The sequence below is a fragment of the Delphinapterus leucas genome, chromosome 11 (genome assembly GCF_059928025.1).
Source record: "Delphinapterus leucas isolate spDelLeu-1000000601 "Yukka" chromosome 11, BTC_Dleu_Yukka2, whole genome shotgun sequence".
Lineage (NCBI taxonomy): Eukaryota > Metazoa > Chordata > Mammalia > Artiodactyla > Monodontidae > Delphinapterus > Delphinapterus leucas.
In genome coordinates, this window is record NC_143139.1 from 36,600,588 (window position 1) to 36,615,459 (window position 14,872).

Below are 14,872 nucleotides of genomic sequence, written 5' to 3' on the forward strand. Positions count from 1 at the left end.
AATTAGGACACTTTTCAGAGAGCAACTTGGCAACATCTATCCAAATGAAAAATGTGTATATCCTGAAATTCAATGTAACCTTGTATACAAAAAGATTGGCAGAGGTAAGTCACACAGGGTGTTAGTTAAAACATTGTTTCTAGTAACCAAAACGTGTACATAACTTAAAATGTCCATCAACAGAGGAACACGATATAGCCCCTATAAAATAGAACATGGACATGACTATACCTTCAAGTTATTAAGGGAACTAGAAATGCACAAGTTTACAGGATATAATTCATGTGCTGGGGAAAAAGATCTGTGAAAACTATTTTCCGGGAGCCTTATAAAAAGCATCTTTATAAATGCATTGAAGCGTTTGGGAAAAATAACTTTCTGATGGTTCTCTTTGTAGAGACAAATCAGCTTAGGAAAACAATGGAGTTTTAAACTAAATATATTCAGTTTTAAACTCAATTTAAAAAATTACACTTCAAGTGTATGTATATAATTACATCTTAAATTTTAGGGGGAAATAAAAACTGATCAAGATATTCTACTTACAGGAATCAATTCCCAGAAAATAATCTGAAACAGGCACAATTTATGTATAAAGATGTTTACATCAGTCATTTAATTAGTACAATTTATATTTTGCTAATTTTATTATTTATATTATTAAAAATAGCTTAATATCCAATAGTGGAGGACTGTTTTAAGTGATGGTATATAATACTATTATAGCTATTAAAAGTCATGCTGCAGAATTTTTATTAAAATGGAAACTTCTCAATACATTAAGTGAAAAAGATGTTACAACACAGTTATGTGCAGTTTGATCAGTGTTAATAGTTACCTTTAAGTGGTAGGATTACAGGCTATTTTTCTCCTTTTGTTTTTAGGTTTCTTCCTTCTTTTACAGATTTTTTAATTTACTAAATAAGCTTTTCTAATTTCCTACAATGATATGTAATTAGGAAAAAATGCTATTAAAATACATGCTTATAGCTAACTCCCCTTGCTTTACAACTTGGACATTTACGTTAACTGTGATGCTAAGCCTAACTACTTTGGTACAAATCCAAGAAATACTGCAACACATGTTTGGAAAGAGCTTATGTGGTGAAAGTCACTATTTCCCAGGAATCTTAATAATAAAATGTTAAAGACACTACTTTGTTTATCAAAAGAATTTATTAGAAAATATTACATACTACATATCTGTTTAATAAGAGTATTGTTTCAGTAGACAGCACTCCATCCTCATACTACAAACAATGTCTCACGGACCATGGAGCAAGCACTGTGCTTGTGAAGCTACATCTTTTGGATGGAACATTCAAGCAGTACACACTGTGGCCATTTAAAGGAAAATAATGGAAAAAATATAATTACCAGAGGAGAAAAATCAAAACTTTTGGAATGTTAAAATAACAACTAATTTTAGTCCCAAAATTCTAGGCGTCACTATAGCCTAAAACATCAGTCAATGTGACTAGGAAGTTAAAGAGACCAAGGTTTCAAAGGTTAATACTGAATCTTCATAAATAACAAGAGGAATCTGTAACCCCACAAAATGTTTTTAAGTTTGTGCACATGCAAAATTAATGTAAATTTCTGATAAAAGAATGGGAAATGTTAAAAAGCAATGTATTTTTTTAACATAAAGCATGCACTTTCTAATACATTCTTAAATATTTCAAAGTTGATTCTAGTCCAGTAATATTCTTCATTAGCTATTTCAATTGCAGGCCAACCAGTACCCCAACCAGATACAGAGTCGTACACTGTTGTTATTCAAGAAAGGTGGAATTAATTCTTAGCACTGCTACCAAAGATGCGAGACTTTTAACTCTTGACCACAGCACCTATTTTTCTTCAAAACTTTTAAACATGTTTGCACAAGCTAAACGGTATAAAGCAAATTTTAAACTGTCATCCAACTCCCAAATGTCACTGAAAGAAAACGTCGGAAAAATATGTTGTGTGATTAATCAATTTAGGCAATTTGCTACAAAATTTTCTAAATGTGAACCAGCTTTAACCCAAAATAGATTAAAAATTCACACAATTGTTTCTAGAGTTCAAAACTGAAACAAATGAGGTGTGCATTGATATTTAAAACTGTCTTAATATTTTATTAGAAGAAATATACTTCCAAAACTCTTTCCCCATCATAATCTAAACACAAACTTTAATTAAAAATATATATAAATCAGTAGAATACCATATTACAAATGCCCAGAAATGCAGAATAAAGATCAGAAACTGCTTGGAAATATTTCTACCACTTTGGGGATTATACTCATAATCTAATAAAGATTATGAACTAGCACAATCATTACTGGGGCCAATATTTCAAAATTCGCCTATCAAAGCTAGCACCAGGAGAGTATTATACACATAAAATTGAGAAACAGATAATCTTTACCTCAGAAAAGCACAGTCCTAAAGAGTATTGCTTTCACTATTTAGCTAGAACAAGGGTCAGTCTGTCTCACTGAGGCACACATCCATCTTTGTGCCATTAACATCTTATCTGAAGTGCTTTCCAGTCATTTGGTATCTATTGAAAACTGTTACTGGAATGAAACAGTTTATCATGGAAATAATCCATTTTTTCTTCCAAGATGCCAAATAAAATAATAAGGCTAGAACATTTTAAACTTACCTTTAATAAAAATAGTACTAAAAAAAAACCCAATCTCTAGTCCCTGAAAGCCTAAACAAGACTCCATTATTTAATTCCTCTCCTTTTTCCAAAACACCGGTTTTAATGTCTAGAATTTCGCAACACGGTTAATGGCCACCATATGGTCACCAAATTAACACTTTATTCACTGTAAAGCATTTGGAGATTTCTAAAATGTGAGAATTTCATTAGTGATTAGTCAGATGAGCAACAATCTGAAAGCCACTGAAGCAAATGTCATGATTCTACCGTAGCCACAGGGAAGGGGGGGGTCACTACTTAAAAGCAATTCTCCAATTGGCACAATCAATTTACCATCTCTGATAAGTAGAAGATATTATGGAAGAACATAATTTTTACAAAGCCAACACTTTCTCCAAACAGGTCTTCTAAATTCAACAGAGCCTTAGACTGCCGAAGTTGTAAATCTAGCAAATCAAATTGCTTCATCTCAACTGGGGGAAAAAAAGGCACAAAAGAAAACCAAGCAGCATAACCTTTATTTGGTGATACAACAGGTGAACAGTGTTCTAAAGTTTTGAACACTGAATTTTACTCGTGTGATAATTTGTTTTCTATCTAAGCAATTTACTCAGATGTGTGCTTTAAAAATACACAGTAGGAACCCTGTAATTGGTATGTTCTGTGATTAGAAATATTTTTCATGGTAATACATTATTTATCTTTGTATAATTAGAGAGAAAAATCATAAAGATCATACTTTATTTTTAGCCTGACAGAATAAATGTATTATATATATCTCTTCCAAAACCAGTGCACTCAGAAGTTCATTTATGCACTCCACTGTTCAAATCAAAAAGCTGTACATCTTCTTCCAGTATCCACAATATAACACAGTCCTTGTAAAAATGCACATTCCTTTAACCCCTTTACTTTCCCTTGAATTTTTTTTTTTTTTGGGGGTGGGGTGGGAGGAAAAGATATAGAAGTTGCGGTGCAGAACTATATTTATTTAGAGCAAAACATTATATCCTACATTAAAAAAAATAATTTTATCAAAACCAAATTTCAATCACAGTTACGTATGATTTTCCATTAAAGGTACATGTTGAAATTGCACTTTGCAGGTATCTTGATAGTGTCCTTTATAGTGCTCCCCACTTCAGCCTATGTTTTTATCAGCAGACACAGGTTCTTCCAGAGTTTTCTTTTGGCTTCCCTTCCGTGAATATTTGTATTTGTCTACATAGGCTTTAACCAGATTTGCCACTTTAGTAGAATTTACTTCTCCACTCTTACTATGACAAACCTATAAAAAAAAAGAAGGGGGAATATTTTTCTCATACTTAAACAGATTAAAGGAAAATAGAAAGCTTTATGAAAAACAAATATGCCAAAGAGATAACCAGACATTTTTTAATGTTTCATTATCTCCTGTTGGGTACACGTTTCGTTATCTCAAAAGGTAAAAAACAGACAAGAATGGTAGAAGCTACCTCTTACTATTTTAATTAATTTAATTAATCATTCCTTTATTAAAACAGGCATGTTCAAAACAATATGTACATAACTCCACTAAAGCTATAACTTACTTTATCTACCGCTTTCCGCACAATCTCTTTATATTCTTCCTTGGTGATATCTTTATTTTGATAAAATGGCTTAATGGCCAATTTTACCTCCTGTGCTGCTTTTTCTTGAATTTGCAATTTCTGATAAGAGGAAAATGTATAATTATTATTTGCCCAATTACGTACTTTCAAAAAAAATTCTTTAAAAATATAAAATTGAAAACACTGTACATTTACATTATTGCAAGGAACTATTCAAATATTAGTGTTATAAATACAAAATAGTTATTTACTAACACATACCAAACATTTCTAAAAATAAATATGAAATACTACCAGTAATTCAACTGGCACCAACATATTCAGACAGAACCCTTTAAATAATATTGGAATTTAAGACTATCAACAATAAATTCCCTTCACCACTTATACAATAGAAAGCTGTTATTTTTTCATCTTTATCATATACAGAATCATGTAAGTTGCTCTCAACTTTGAACTTGCCTTGTCTGTCTTCGAGCTATCTGCGCTGGCTTCCACTGTAACACTTACTTTGCTCTCTGCCAATTTTACAGCAGCATTAGAAGCTCTGCTGTGACTTGATGACGAAGTATTACCAGAACTTGGTCCCTGAACTGCTCCCACATTTCCTGGGGCTGCTGTCGGAGCGGGCAAGACTGGTGTACTCATGTTATTACTTGCATGAGAAGCACTAGGAATGCCCTGTTTTAAAGAGTTATCATCAGTTAATGAATTACTTGTGCTCGACAGAAGTCTTTTAGTCACCTATTAGGAATAACATCAAAAAAAAAAATCAAAGCAATCCAATACTTAAGTACTTAAGGGAAGTGCATATTTCAGGTCATTTATATCTAAAGGACTCTGAAGAAAAATGAGTAACATTCTTAAACACAGCCCCGTTTAAATATTTCATGATGACTTTTAAAAAATATATATGTATTGTAATGTTCTGACAGCAACACTAAAACCAACAAGAAGCAGAGCAGCATTAATAACAGTATCTTTCCTACAAGGCTCTTGAGAGTAGACGCCCCCCCTTCAAAGACGGAGGAAAGTGAGACAGTGAAGTCAAATGACTTGCAGTGAGTTGACAGCAGAAAAAGATACAAGATCCCAAATTCCCACTCCCCTGCTCTTCCAACTCTTGCTGTCAGGATTCTAGAATTTCTGAGATGTAGACATGAAACTATAATCAACACAATGTTTATAGATTATTATTGAAATTTTTCTATATTTAAGAAGTGCCTCAGAGGCACTTTTTTCACATGGTAAATTCATGAAAATGAAACACAGAGGGTAATGGACGATGAACAGCTTTATCTGGTGTTTGAACAAAACAGTACAAGGTTTATCACAGTACCCAATCACAAGTTCCCACCCCCTAAAAGTCCAATAAATCAGGGAAAGTGTCCACCACTTGATTCTAGTTTGGCTCATAATTTGGTCTTTTTAACGTGACCTAAAAACCTGTTTGGGTATCAGCAATAGCCTGTATGTAGCTCAGATTTGATACTATGCATTCAGTTCATTTTCTCATTTGGGAGTGGGAGGTTTGGGGAAGGACAGTGAAAAGGGGGTTATGAAGGTTTACCATAAACCTAACCGAATAAGTCACTGTGTATGGATATCCAGCCAGGAAGCCCTTTCTTGAACATCTGTCCCTAATAGCTAAATGTTTACAATGGCTATGTTGATGAAACTTGAGTTGCTGAAAACATACCTGCAATTGCTTTCCATCTGGCTGTGAAGCAATGTAGCTGACTTGCTGGGATGGAGGGGGAGGGGGTGGTGGTGGTGGTGGTCCCTGAGATACACTGGTGGGAGCAGCTACCTGCATGAGAGGTACTCCTGTGTGCAGATGCAAGGGCAGCTGAGGATGAATGTTAAACGGATTGCGCTGGAGATTCATCAAAGGAGCGTGAACACCCACTGGATATGGGAAGATATTCATAGGCTGGTGTTGTGCATTCATTTGTTGCTGCATTACATTCATTTGTGGTTGCATCATATTTATAGGTAGCTGAGAACCATCACCTTGTTGGTTTGTTTGGTCTTTTAGGTTAGAATCTATCAAAAGAAAAAAGGCTTATGAAAAAAAATCATGTTACAAATTTCTTTAGCCAGAGAAACAAAGCACCACTGGTTACAATAAAATAGCAATTAACAGAACGCCTAAACCAATACCCAATTATTCAGTTTAATCCTGTCATTCCTAAATAACGTGGGCTGATTTTCTAACTGAAAGAAAACATTCAACTAAAATTATTTTAAAGCATAACTCCACACAATAACATCGGTCAACACTCACAAAGAATCAGTAGCTCAAGAAACTTCCTAGTTAAAGAAATAATCACATAAAATTTAAGATTACTAAATTAGAAGGTTAATCACTTTTTAAAAATCTGCAACAGAGTTTTTCTTGCAATGTTCCCAAGAAAAGTCAAGGAAAGATAAATCTTTCTTTAGCAGAGTGACTTATTTATAGGAAAACGATAAAAAAATTTCAAGTGCAGGGCTTCCCTGGTGGCGCAGTGGTTGAGAATCTGCCTGCCAATGCAGGGAACACGGGTTCGAGCCCTGGTCTGGGAAGATCCCACATGCCGCGGAGCAATTAGGCCCGTGAGCCACAACTACTGACCCTGCGCGTCTGGAGCCTGTGCTCCACCACAAGAGAGGCCGTGACAGTGAGAGGCCCGTGCACCGCGATGAAGGGTGGCCCCCGCTCGCTGCAACTAGAGAAAGCCCTCGCACAGAAACGAAGACCCAACAGAGCCAAAAACAAACAAACAAACAAATAAATAAATAAATAGAATTCAAATAAAACATTAAAAAAAAAATTTCAAGTGCACACATCTGATATAAATGAAACAGAATTTAAATCCTGCATAGGACTATCTCAAATTCTTCTACTGTAGCAAATTATACTTAAAATATTTATGTCTTTGGCAAGGTTTGGGGCAGGCATGGGGTGAAAAAAGAAAATAAATATTGAAGTGTATATCTATTATACAATACAAAGTGACTTGTAAATAACTGGGATTCACTTTAACATAAAACTATAAATAGGGATTATTTCAACTCATATAAATAAGGTATTAAATTTATAATCTCTTTCTTCAAATAAAAGTGTTGATAAACAAACACGTTACCCTGTTCAGTTGTTTCCTCCTCTTGCCTCATCCATCCAGACTGTGGACCTGAAGAATTCCTCCCTCGTCGTGAATAGTAGTTTTGTACATCTGCTGGCAGAGTCTTTCTCACAGCCCAGCTAGATGCAGATGTCCACCCCGACCTATCTGCCGGTGTATCAAATGAGAACTCTTGCTCACTTTTCCGTTTATAGGGCTGCTGTTCCACAAACTTGAAAGTCTCATTCCCTGAACTATTTGAATTCCCTGAGAGGGGTTTTCGGTTTTGCCACCTGTTTTCATTTTGATCTGTGTAGGCAAAACCACCTCTGTAAGCGCCTCTGCCACGGTTACCTCTACCACGGTTCGACATCCAACCTGAACCAAAGTTTTTATTCCAAGAATTCCCTGCATTTTCATTTCTATTTTCTTCCCAATGAGAATCTTTTAACTTTTCTGGATTTCTGGTCCTCGGATCAGGCCCAGAATTTATTTTTTCTGTTACCCAACTGGGACAGTCGTTTCTATGTTTGTCAGCAGAATCTGAATCATCAGCATCTGGACTGATGTCATTTTTTTCTTTTCTTGTATTTTCATTCTGTTTCTCTGAGTCATTCTTTCTGTATCGATCATTTCCTCGTGGACATCTCCAACCATCATTTGCCCATCTTTCCTTCCATCGAGGAGAATAACTGACTCTGTCATTTCTACCAAATGATGAACTCTTACTTTTTGTTCTAGATCTTGATGGTGACCTAGAACGAGATCTGGACCGAGACCACCTTCTGGTTCTCCTTTCTCTATCTCGATCTCTCTTTGGCCCATCTCTATCACTTTCTCTTTCTCTGCTCCGGGACCTGGATTTTTCTCTTGGGGAGGAATCTTTCAGTCTTGACTGAGATCTTCTGTTCTCTCTAGAAGTGTCTCTTTTTGGGGAGAGTGATTCAGATCTTTTGCCTTCCCTAGTGCTATCTCTTTTTGGAGATCGAGACTGAGATTTCCTCCTTTCTCGTGGGTCCTTTTTTGGGGACTGAGAACGAGATTTTCTCCGTCCTCTTGCAGATTCTTTCTTGGGAGATGGTGATCGAGACTTCCTGCTTTCTTTTCCAGTTTCTCTCTTGGGAGATGGAGACTGAGACCGCTTCTTTTCTCGTGCAGTGTCTTTGTTGGGAGACCAAGTTGTAGATGGAGAATGAAATCTAGATCTTCGAGTACGAGGCTTTTTGGCTTTGTCTATCGTATCTATTGGGATTTCAGATGGCTGAGACACAGTTTCAACCTTTTCATTTGAAGGACCAGAAGATGACATATTCTTTTGGGAACTGTGCTCCACATAATTTTCATTCAATTGTTTAGCATCAGCACTTACAGACGGTTCTAGTTCAGATTCATTCTGGTCACTGCAAAATGAATCACATTCCATAGGTATCATTTCATTATTGTCCTCACTAAAATGCTTCTGAATCAGTGCAACATGTGTTTTAGGCAATTCTGTAGATCTGGGATGTTCAACCAGAGATTCAGTCTTTTCTTCGAAAGATTTGTCCAATTTGGTGTTAAGATTTTTTTTCAATAAATTGTTTTCAGAGTCTTGAATACTATTGAAATTTTCATTTCCTGAAGTATCACATGTTGCAATTATTTCTGCATCTTCATTTTCAACATGCCCAAGCAAATGAACCTCTGAGCTCTCAATGGATTTTTTGTCCACTGTTTGTATAATTCCACCCTCAGAAGATTCTAATTTGGGGCTGTCAATAAGATGTTCTGTTTTTACTGTAGAATCTTTATGATCAATAATTTTTACTATAGGACTCTCCATAACTTTTTCTTCATTAACCGCTGACTCTGCATTCTCAGGGATCTCACCTAGGCTTGATATAGGTTGGTGTACTTCAATTTCAGATCCTGAACATGTAAGAAAATCATTTGGAAGATGATCTGTACATCCATCAGCTTTTACTTCTGATTCTGAGGGTAAAGCTATTTGGTCTTGATTTTCCAATGGGTCACCTCCTTTTTCAGAAGTATTCTTAGAAATCTCACTTTCCAGACATAACATATTAGCCTCTATACCTGTATTCTCAACTTTTTGAATTTCCTCCTCCTCTCCAACTAGCACAGGAGGATCTTGGGTACCAGATTCAGAATATAAAGATTCTACTCTTTCCTCTGTATCATGGGTCTCACTATGTTCCTCACTTTCTTTTACTGGCTCACTGCAACTTCTCAATCCATTAGCAGACTCATTTTCTATATTTATCTGCACAGTGTTACTACTTTCTACATCTGATTGATGTTCTTTCTCTAACACAGGTGGTATGTCAGATTCTACTATTTCTTCATCTACTGAATCACTGGAAGATGATTTTTCAGGGGGAGGTACAGAGCTCCGAAGTTTCTTTTTCAGTAAAGGTAGTTTTCTTCCTCTTCTTACAGACTTCCGTTTTGGAGCCTGCCTTGTTTGCTTTTCTGACTCACCTGAAGAGGAAACACTTACAGATGGATTATTACTATCTGGGGCATCACACCCAGAATTATTTGATACTGGGGACCTCTGAGACTGACTGACTGGTTCAGCTCTCGTGTTACGTGTAGATCTCCTTGTAGGAGTTGTTGCTGCTGGTTTTCGTCTTGATCCTCTGGTGTTTGAGGTACCAGAAGTTTGCTTCTTCTCTTCTCCTTCTTGAGTATGTGCTAATGCATATCCTTTGCAAGAAGTACCTAATAATACATGTTTTTTAAAAAGTAAAAATTGTATGTTTCAAAAAATGATAATAGTTTGGCTTAAGCTTATTTTAGCATAAAATAGACATCTATAACAGAGTGAAACAAAATATACTTGTGAATCAAATTATAAATAAATGCATAGCTACTAACACCTGAGTAATACCAATTTTTTAGTGCTACTGAAATGAGTTATCCCAAGATTTGAATCCATGTGGGCAATTTTATAGGGAAAACAACAAAAGAAAATATGTTTCGTCTGATAACTGCCATTTGCTTAATGAATCAATAGGCAAAAGCAAGAGACAATAGCTATCCACAAACAGTAGAGACTCAAACTATTTGTTCATAATTAATAGGAGATATTACTTTAAAGATCTATGGTTTGAACATTGAAGCCCTAAATAGAAAGGAGACTTCTAATCAGTTCCTCAAAGACATGAAGCTGTAATTTCTTAAAAGGAATTTTCTAGTTGGGACAATTTTAAAGTCAAGTCACTGTACAAATATTTATAAAAATATCTAGGACTTACTATCTATACCTTAATTTACACTTTTTCTAAGTCATCAACACTCATTCTTTTTATGAGACTGAAAGAGGCTAATAACTTTTTTTAAACTAGAAAGAATTTCAAAAACTTTACCAAAATTTTCTAAAGATATGGTACTTGTTGGAAAAATAGTTCTTGGCAACACAGAGGAGGAGATGAGAGGAAGCACTTCTGTTTCAATATTCCAGGGTATAAAACTAATTCTGAAAATTCAAAAAAAAAAAAAGACATTTTTGTTTAAATGGTTTAAAAATTAAACCAGCAATTTAAAGGTACTAATTTTCCAAATCAGGTTAGCGACATTAAAATACAGGGTGCTTAAATTATTTTCTGCCAAATAGCTAAAAATGTAAGCTCAAGGTTACTCATTGTTCAAAGATGGTTACCAACTGGCTGCAAAAAACAAAAAACAGAAAACCTTTTAAAAGCATGTTTTTTGATAAATTAATAGCAAAGGGAGATCAAAGGCAACTTAATACATAACAGTTGTTTCTTGTTTAAAGAAGTTAATGCAAGACTTTGTCAAAAAAATTTTTTAGCCTTTTTTTCCACCACTCTAAAAAATAATAAATTTGGATAACAAAATGCAGATAAATAAAATACACAAATGAAATGCACAGATTTTAAGTTCACAGTATGATGACTTCTGACCAATGTATACACCTGTATAACCTCCACCCCAAACAAGAAATAGAACATTTCCGCCATCCCAGAAAGCTCCTTCATGCCCCTTGCTCCAGCCCCACTCCACTTCCAGGCAACCAAAGAGATAATTTAGTCAAGTTAATCAAATCAGGTTTTAAAGAAATTATCAAGGTCAAAGGGGAATCAGTCCATACATTTTAAAAAAGTAACAAAAACTGAAAGTAAAACTACATCACTTGAATTTTGAATGTGATAAACATTATGGATGTTTATCACATTTTTTATTAGACTTCTTTATGTTTTTACAGCATATATCAGGGCCAAAAACATCAAAATAAATACATTTTTAAAAAGGAAAAAACCACCTGATTTCTATTGCTATGTTATATTCTAAAATTCCTCAATCTGAGGATGATGGCTCTTCAAGGTTCCCAGGGTCTCTATGGACCTGCTAAAACGCCAAAGTTTCTTCATTCACAACCAATCCACCCTCAGCTTCTTCCTACTCTGATTCATATTTTGTTTAGTCAGGTCTCATAACAAAAGACTATCTCACCCAGTCTAAGGTGAGATTCTGGAGTAGGAGGAAAGAAGCTTGAAGAACAATGTGCAACTTGCACATGTACAAAGAAAACAGCTCTAAGAAAAGGTTTCATATTATACATATCTGGACTTTCCAATTTTACTTATGTTCCACTGTTATTCCTAGAGGGTGAAGGCCCTTCGCAGAACTGTATTACAGTGATATCTAAAAGTTACAGTATGTTACAGGAATGAATATAAAACTCTGGCAAGGAACTTGGTCTTTACATAGGAACCTGATTTAAGTATACATCGTGTACCTACCAATGTGTTAATAGCTTCAGAAAAAACTAAGAAAGAAAGGGCTAGATTATAGAAAGTCATGAACGCCAGGGCAAAGTAGGGACTTGATCAAGTAGTGATTTAGAATAACACTGTGGAGATGGGAAGTGTCATGATAAAATCAGTGCTTCAGCTAATAGCACACAGGGAAGACTGGAATGGAGGAAAAGATAGAAGAAGGATGGAAGATCTGAATGCTATTACTAATAATGGATCTTATCATTTGGGTGCTCTCCCTGTTAAAGTAATCAAATATCTACATTTATTAAACAAATAAATAAAATATTCTTTACTTTTCAAGGGGTTCTTTAAATAGGGGCTTTTCATTAGGCAACTGAAACACCAAAGTTGAATTAAACAAAACTTTCTTAGAAACATACCCATTGAATAAGATACCTCTGTGCCTTATTAATGATATCTTATGCACATGTTAGCATGTAGACACTTTAGTAAACAATTTTTTTTTTTACCTTCCAATTCCAGGTAATGTATCAGGAAACCATGACAATTCCAGTTCCTGTCTCTTCTGCCTAATCAATGCACTGATTTCATTGACTTCTATAAATTCTGTACTAAAAGATAAATTTTAGACCCTCATCAGAATTCCAAATATTTAAGTTCAGAATAACAACTGGGTTATACCATAAATAGCAGAAGTTTTTATACCTAGCATTATAAATCACATTTTTTAAAAAAAGAACATTTTTCTATTTAAAAACTTTCAAAATGAACTCATTCCTAAACTAAATTTTTTATATTATAAATCTAAATTGTACTAATCCGATTCATAAAAATAACACTTGAATTTCTATCTTGACAGAATTTTAAAAAAGTCAATTCAGACTAATAGCCTTATTATTGAGAGAAAAAAGCAACACTACTTCTATCCCATGAACCAAAGTTGCAGCAAGCAGTTCCAGCCAAAATTCTAGGTGCAATAGTTTGCCATCTGAAACTAAGCATAAGACAAAAGAAGAAAGTAAAGGAAGGCATGGTTATTTTTGTAACTAAAAATGGGTACAGTTCAGTTTTTCAAAAGGCTACTTGGATGTAATTGTTTTCTTTGGTACCTTGCCAACCTCTAAAATTAAATCACAATCTTAATCTGTCTCGTTCATTCAACCAACTCCATGTGATTTTAAAACTCCAACTTAATCTTCAAATTCCACAAATATCTACTCACGATCTATAATGCCAGTTACTAAAAGATTCAAAGATGACTGAGTCTACTCTGAAAGTGTTCTGCTTTATTAGGTACTTCCCTCATCATTTAACAACTAGCCTACTTCTCTATCACATAAAAACCTTGTGTAGAACAACTAAATTTATTATTAAGGAAAAGGAAGACCACTAGGATAGGCAGTCACTGCATAATAGAGGGTCACAAAGTAACAGGTTTCCCTTTGTTTATTTGCCAAAAGAAACAAAAACATAAAACAAGGTGCTTTCATAATGTTTGTTGAGCCAAGTTTAAATTTCTACCAAAAGTTAACTTTAATAACTAAAATATCAAATATAAAAAGCATAAATTAAAAGCAGAAAATACTAACCAGTAAGCTGTACTGGTAAAAGAAGATTCTCCAGTGTGACTACTAGAAGAGAAGATATTGGAGAAAAAATTTCTGAAGCACTGATTTGTACACGGATTTGATCTTTGAGGCTAGAAAAGTAAAGAGAGGTTGGTGTTACAGCAAACAAAATCTTTCCATAATAGGTAGGTAATATTGGGTTAGCCAAAAAGTTCATTTAGGTTTTTCTGTTAAATCGTACTGAAAAACCCGAACGAACTTTTTGGCCCACCCAATAGTTATATTTAAATATTCTGATATACCTGAGGCACTAGAGTTATGTACCAAAACAATAATAAACTTATTAATCTACGAAAAATATTTTTCTTTATTTCAACAAACCTTATTTGTCTTTATTATTGCATTTTCTTTTCCTCCCATTTCACTGTATTTAGAGTTTCCTGTACAAAGACACAAAAAGATCTTACCTTAATTTTTATTTTAAAAGGTTTTAAACGAGTATGGATACTGGCATATTGACAAGAGAAGGTTAAAATGTGTAGAAAAGTTGTATTTAAAATAACAGTACTTGCATTTATATAATTTTTTTTAATGCTAATTTTATCTTGTTAAGCCACAGACAAAAGGAAAATATAAGAGGGCGCAATACAGAAAACTAGTGAAGCATGTAAAACTGCTATGCTCGGAGCATTAAGTATTAAAATTCTAGTCAATATTTTCTGGCACCATGTGCAAACTTAAACCATCCTATAATGAAAAGCATATAAAAGAAGTCAAATTATGTAATATCAATAATGCACTTAATATATCCTTTCAAGTTATGACCTAAACAACAGGTACTGTTAACTCACCTCAAGTAGAAGCTGACCAGGGGAACTGGGGCCATCAGCCCTTGTCAACCATAAATTACCATTTGGCCACAGTCACCAATTTCAATTAAGTACCCTCCCCCTTCCTCCTCAAACTTTATAGAATTAGGAAAAGTAGAAGTGTTGATTAAAACAGCTTTCTGCTACAGCAACGTTTTTGGTTGTATTGCTTACGACTTATTTTTTGGTTTTACCTGTCCCATCTGAAAATTTATTTCTATGGATACATACTTCCAGGTTAAGGAAGATAAAGGAGGAATAGTTTCTGCTAACCACAAAAATTGTGTTAACATCTTTATAGATTACTGCTCTTGGTTTTCTTTATCATCAAA

The 14,872-nt window shown here is 34.5% G+C and overlaps 1 protein-coding gene across 7 annotated transcripts in view; it reads right to left on the reverse strand.

Annotated features, from left to right (window-relative positions):
• Positions 1-1,157: 1,157 nt before the first annotated feature.
• Positions 1,158-14,872, reverse strand: part of SCAF11 (SR-related CTD associated factor 11) — a 73,131-nt gene continuing 59,416 nt past the window's right edge. For 3 of the 7 annotated variants that reach the window (XM_089920579.1, XM_089920578.1, XM_089920582.1), the window contains 9 exons: positions 14,053-14,111; positions 13,693-13,802; positions 12,613-12,714; positions 10,727-10,836; positions 7,377-10,079; positions 5,948-6,294; positions 4,711-4,992; positions 4,228-4,347; positions 1,158-3,944 (listed from right to left, as the gene is read on the reverse strand). In XM_089920579.1, coding sequence (XP_089776705.1) covers positions 3,798-3,944; positions 4,228-4,347; positions 4,711-4,992; positions 5,948-6,294; positions 7,377-10,079; positions 10,727-10,836; positions 12,613-12,714; positions 13,693-13,802; positions 14,053-14,111 — 3,980 coding nt within the window. In that variant the 3' untranslated portion in view covers positions 1,158-3,797. The remainder of the gene's footprint in view (positions 3,945-4,227; positions 4,348-4,710; positions 4,993-5,947; positions 6,295-7,376; positions 10,080-10,726; positions 10,837-12,612; positions 12,715-13,692; positions 13,803-14,052; positions 14,112-14,872) is intronic. The other 4 variants (XM_022572392.3, XM_089920581.1, XM_089920580.1 and 1 more) reach the window with 4 other exon arrangements.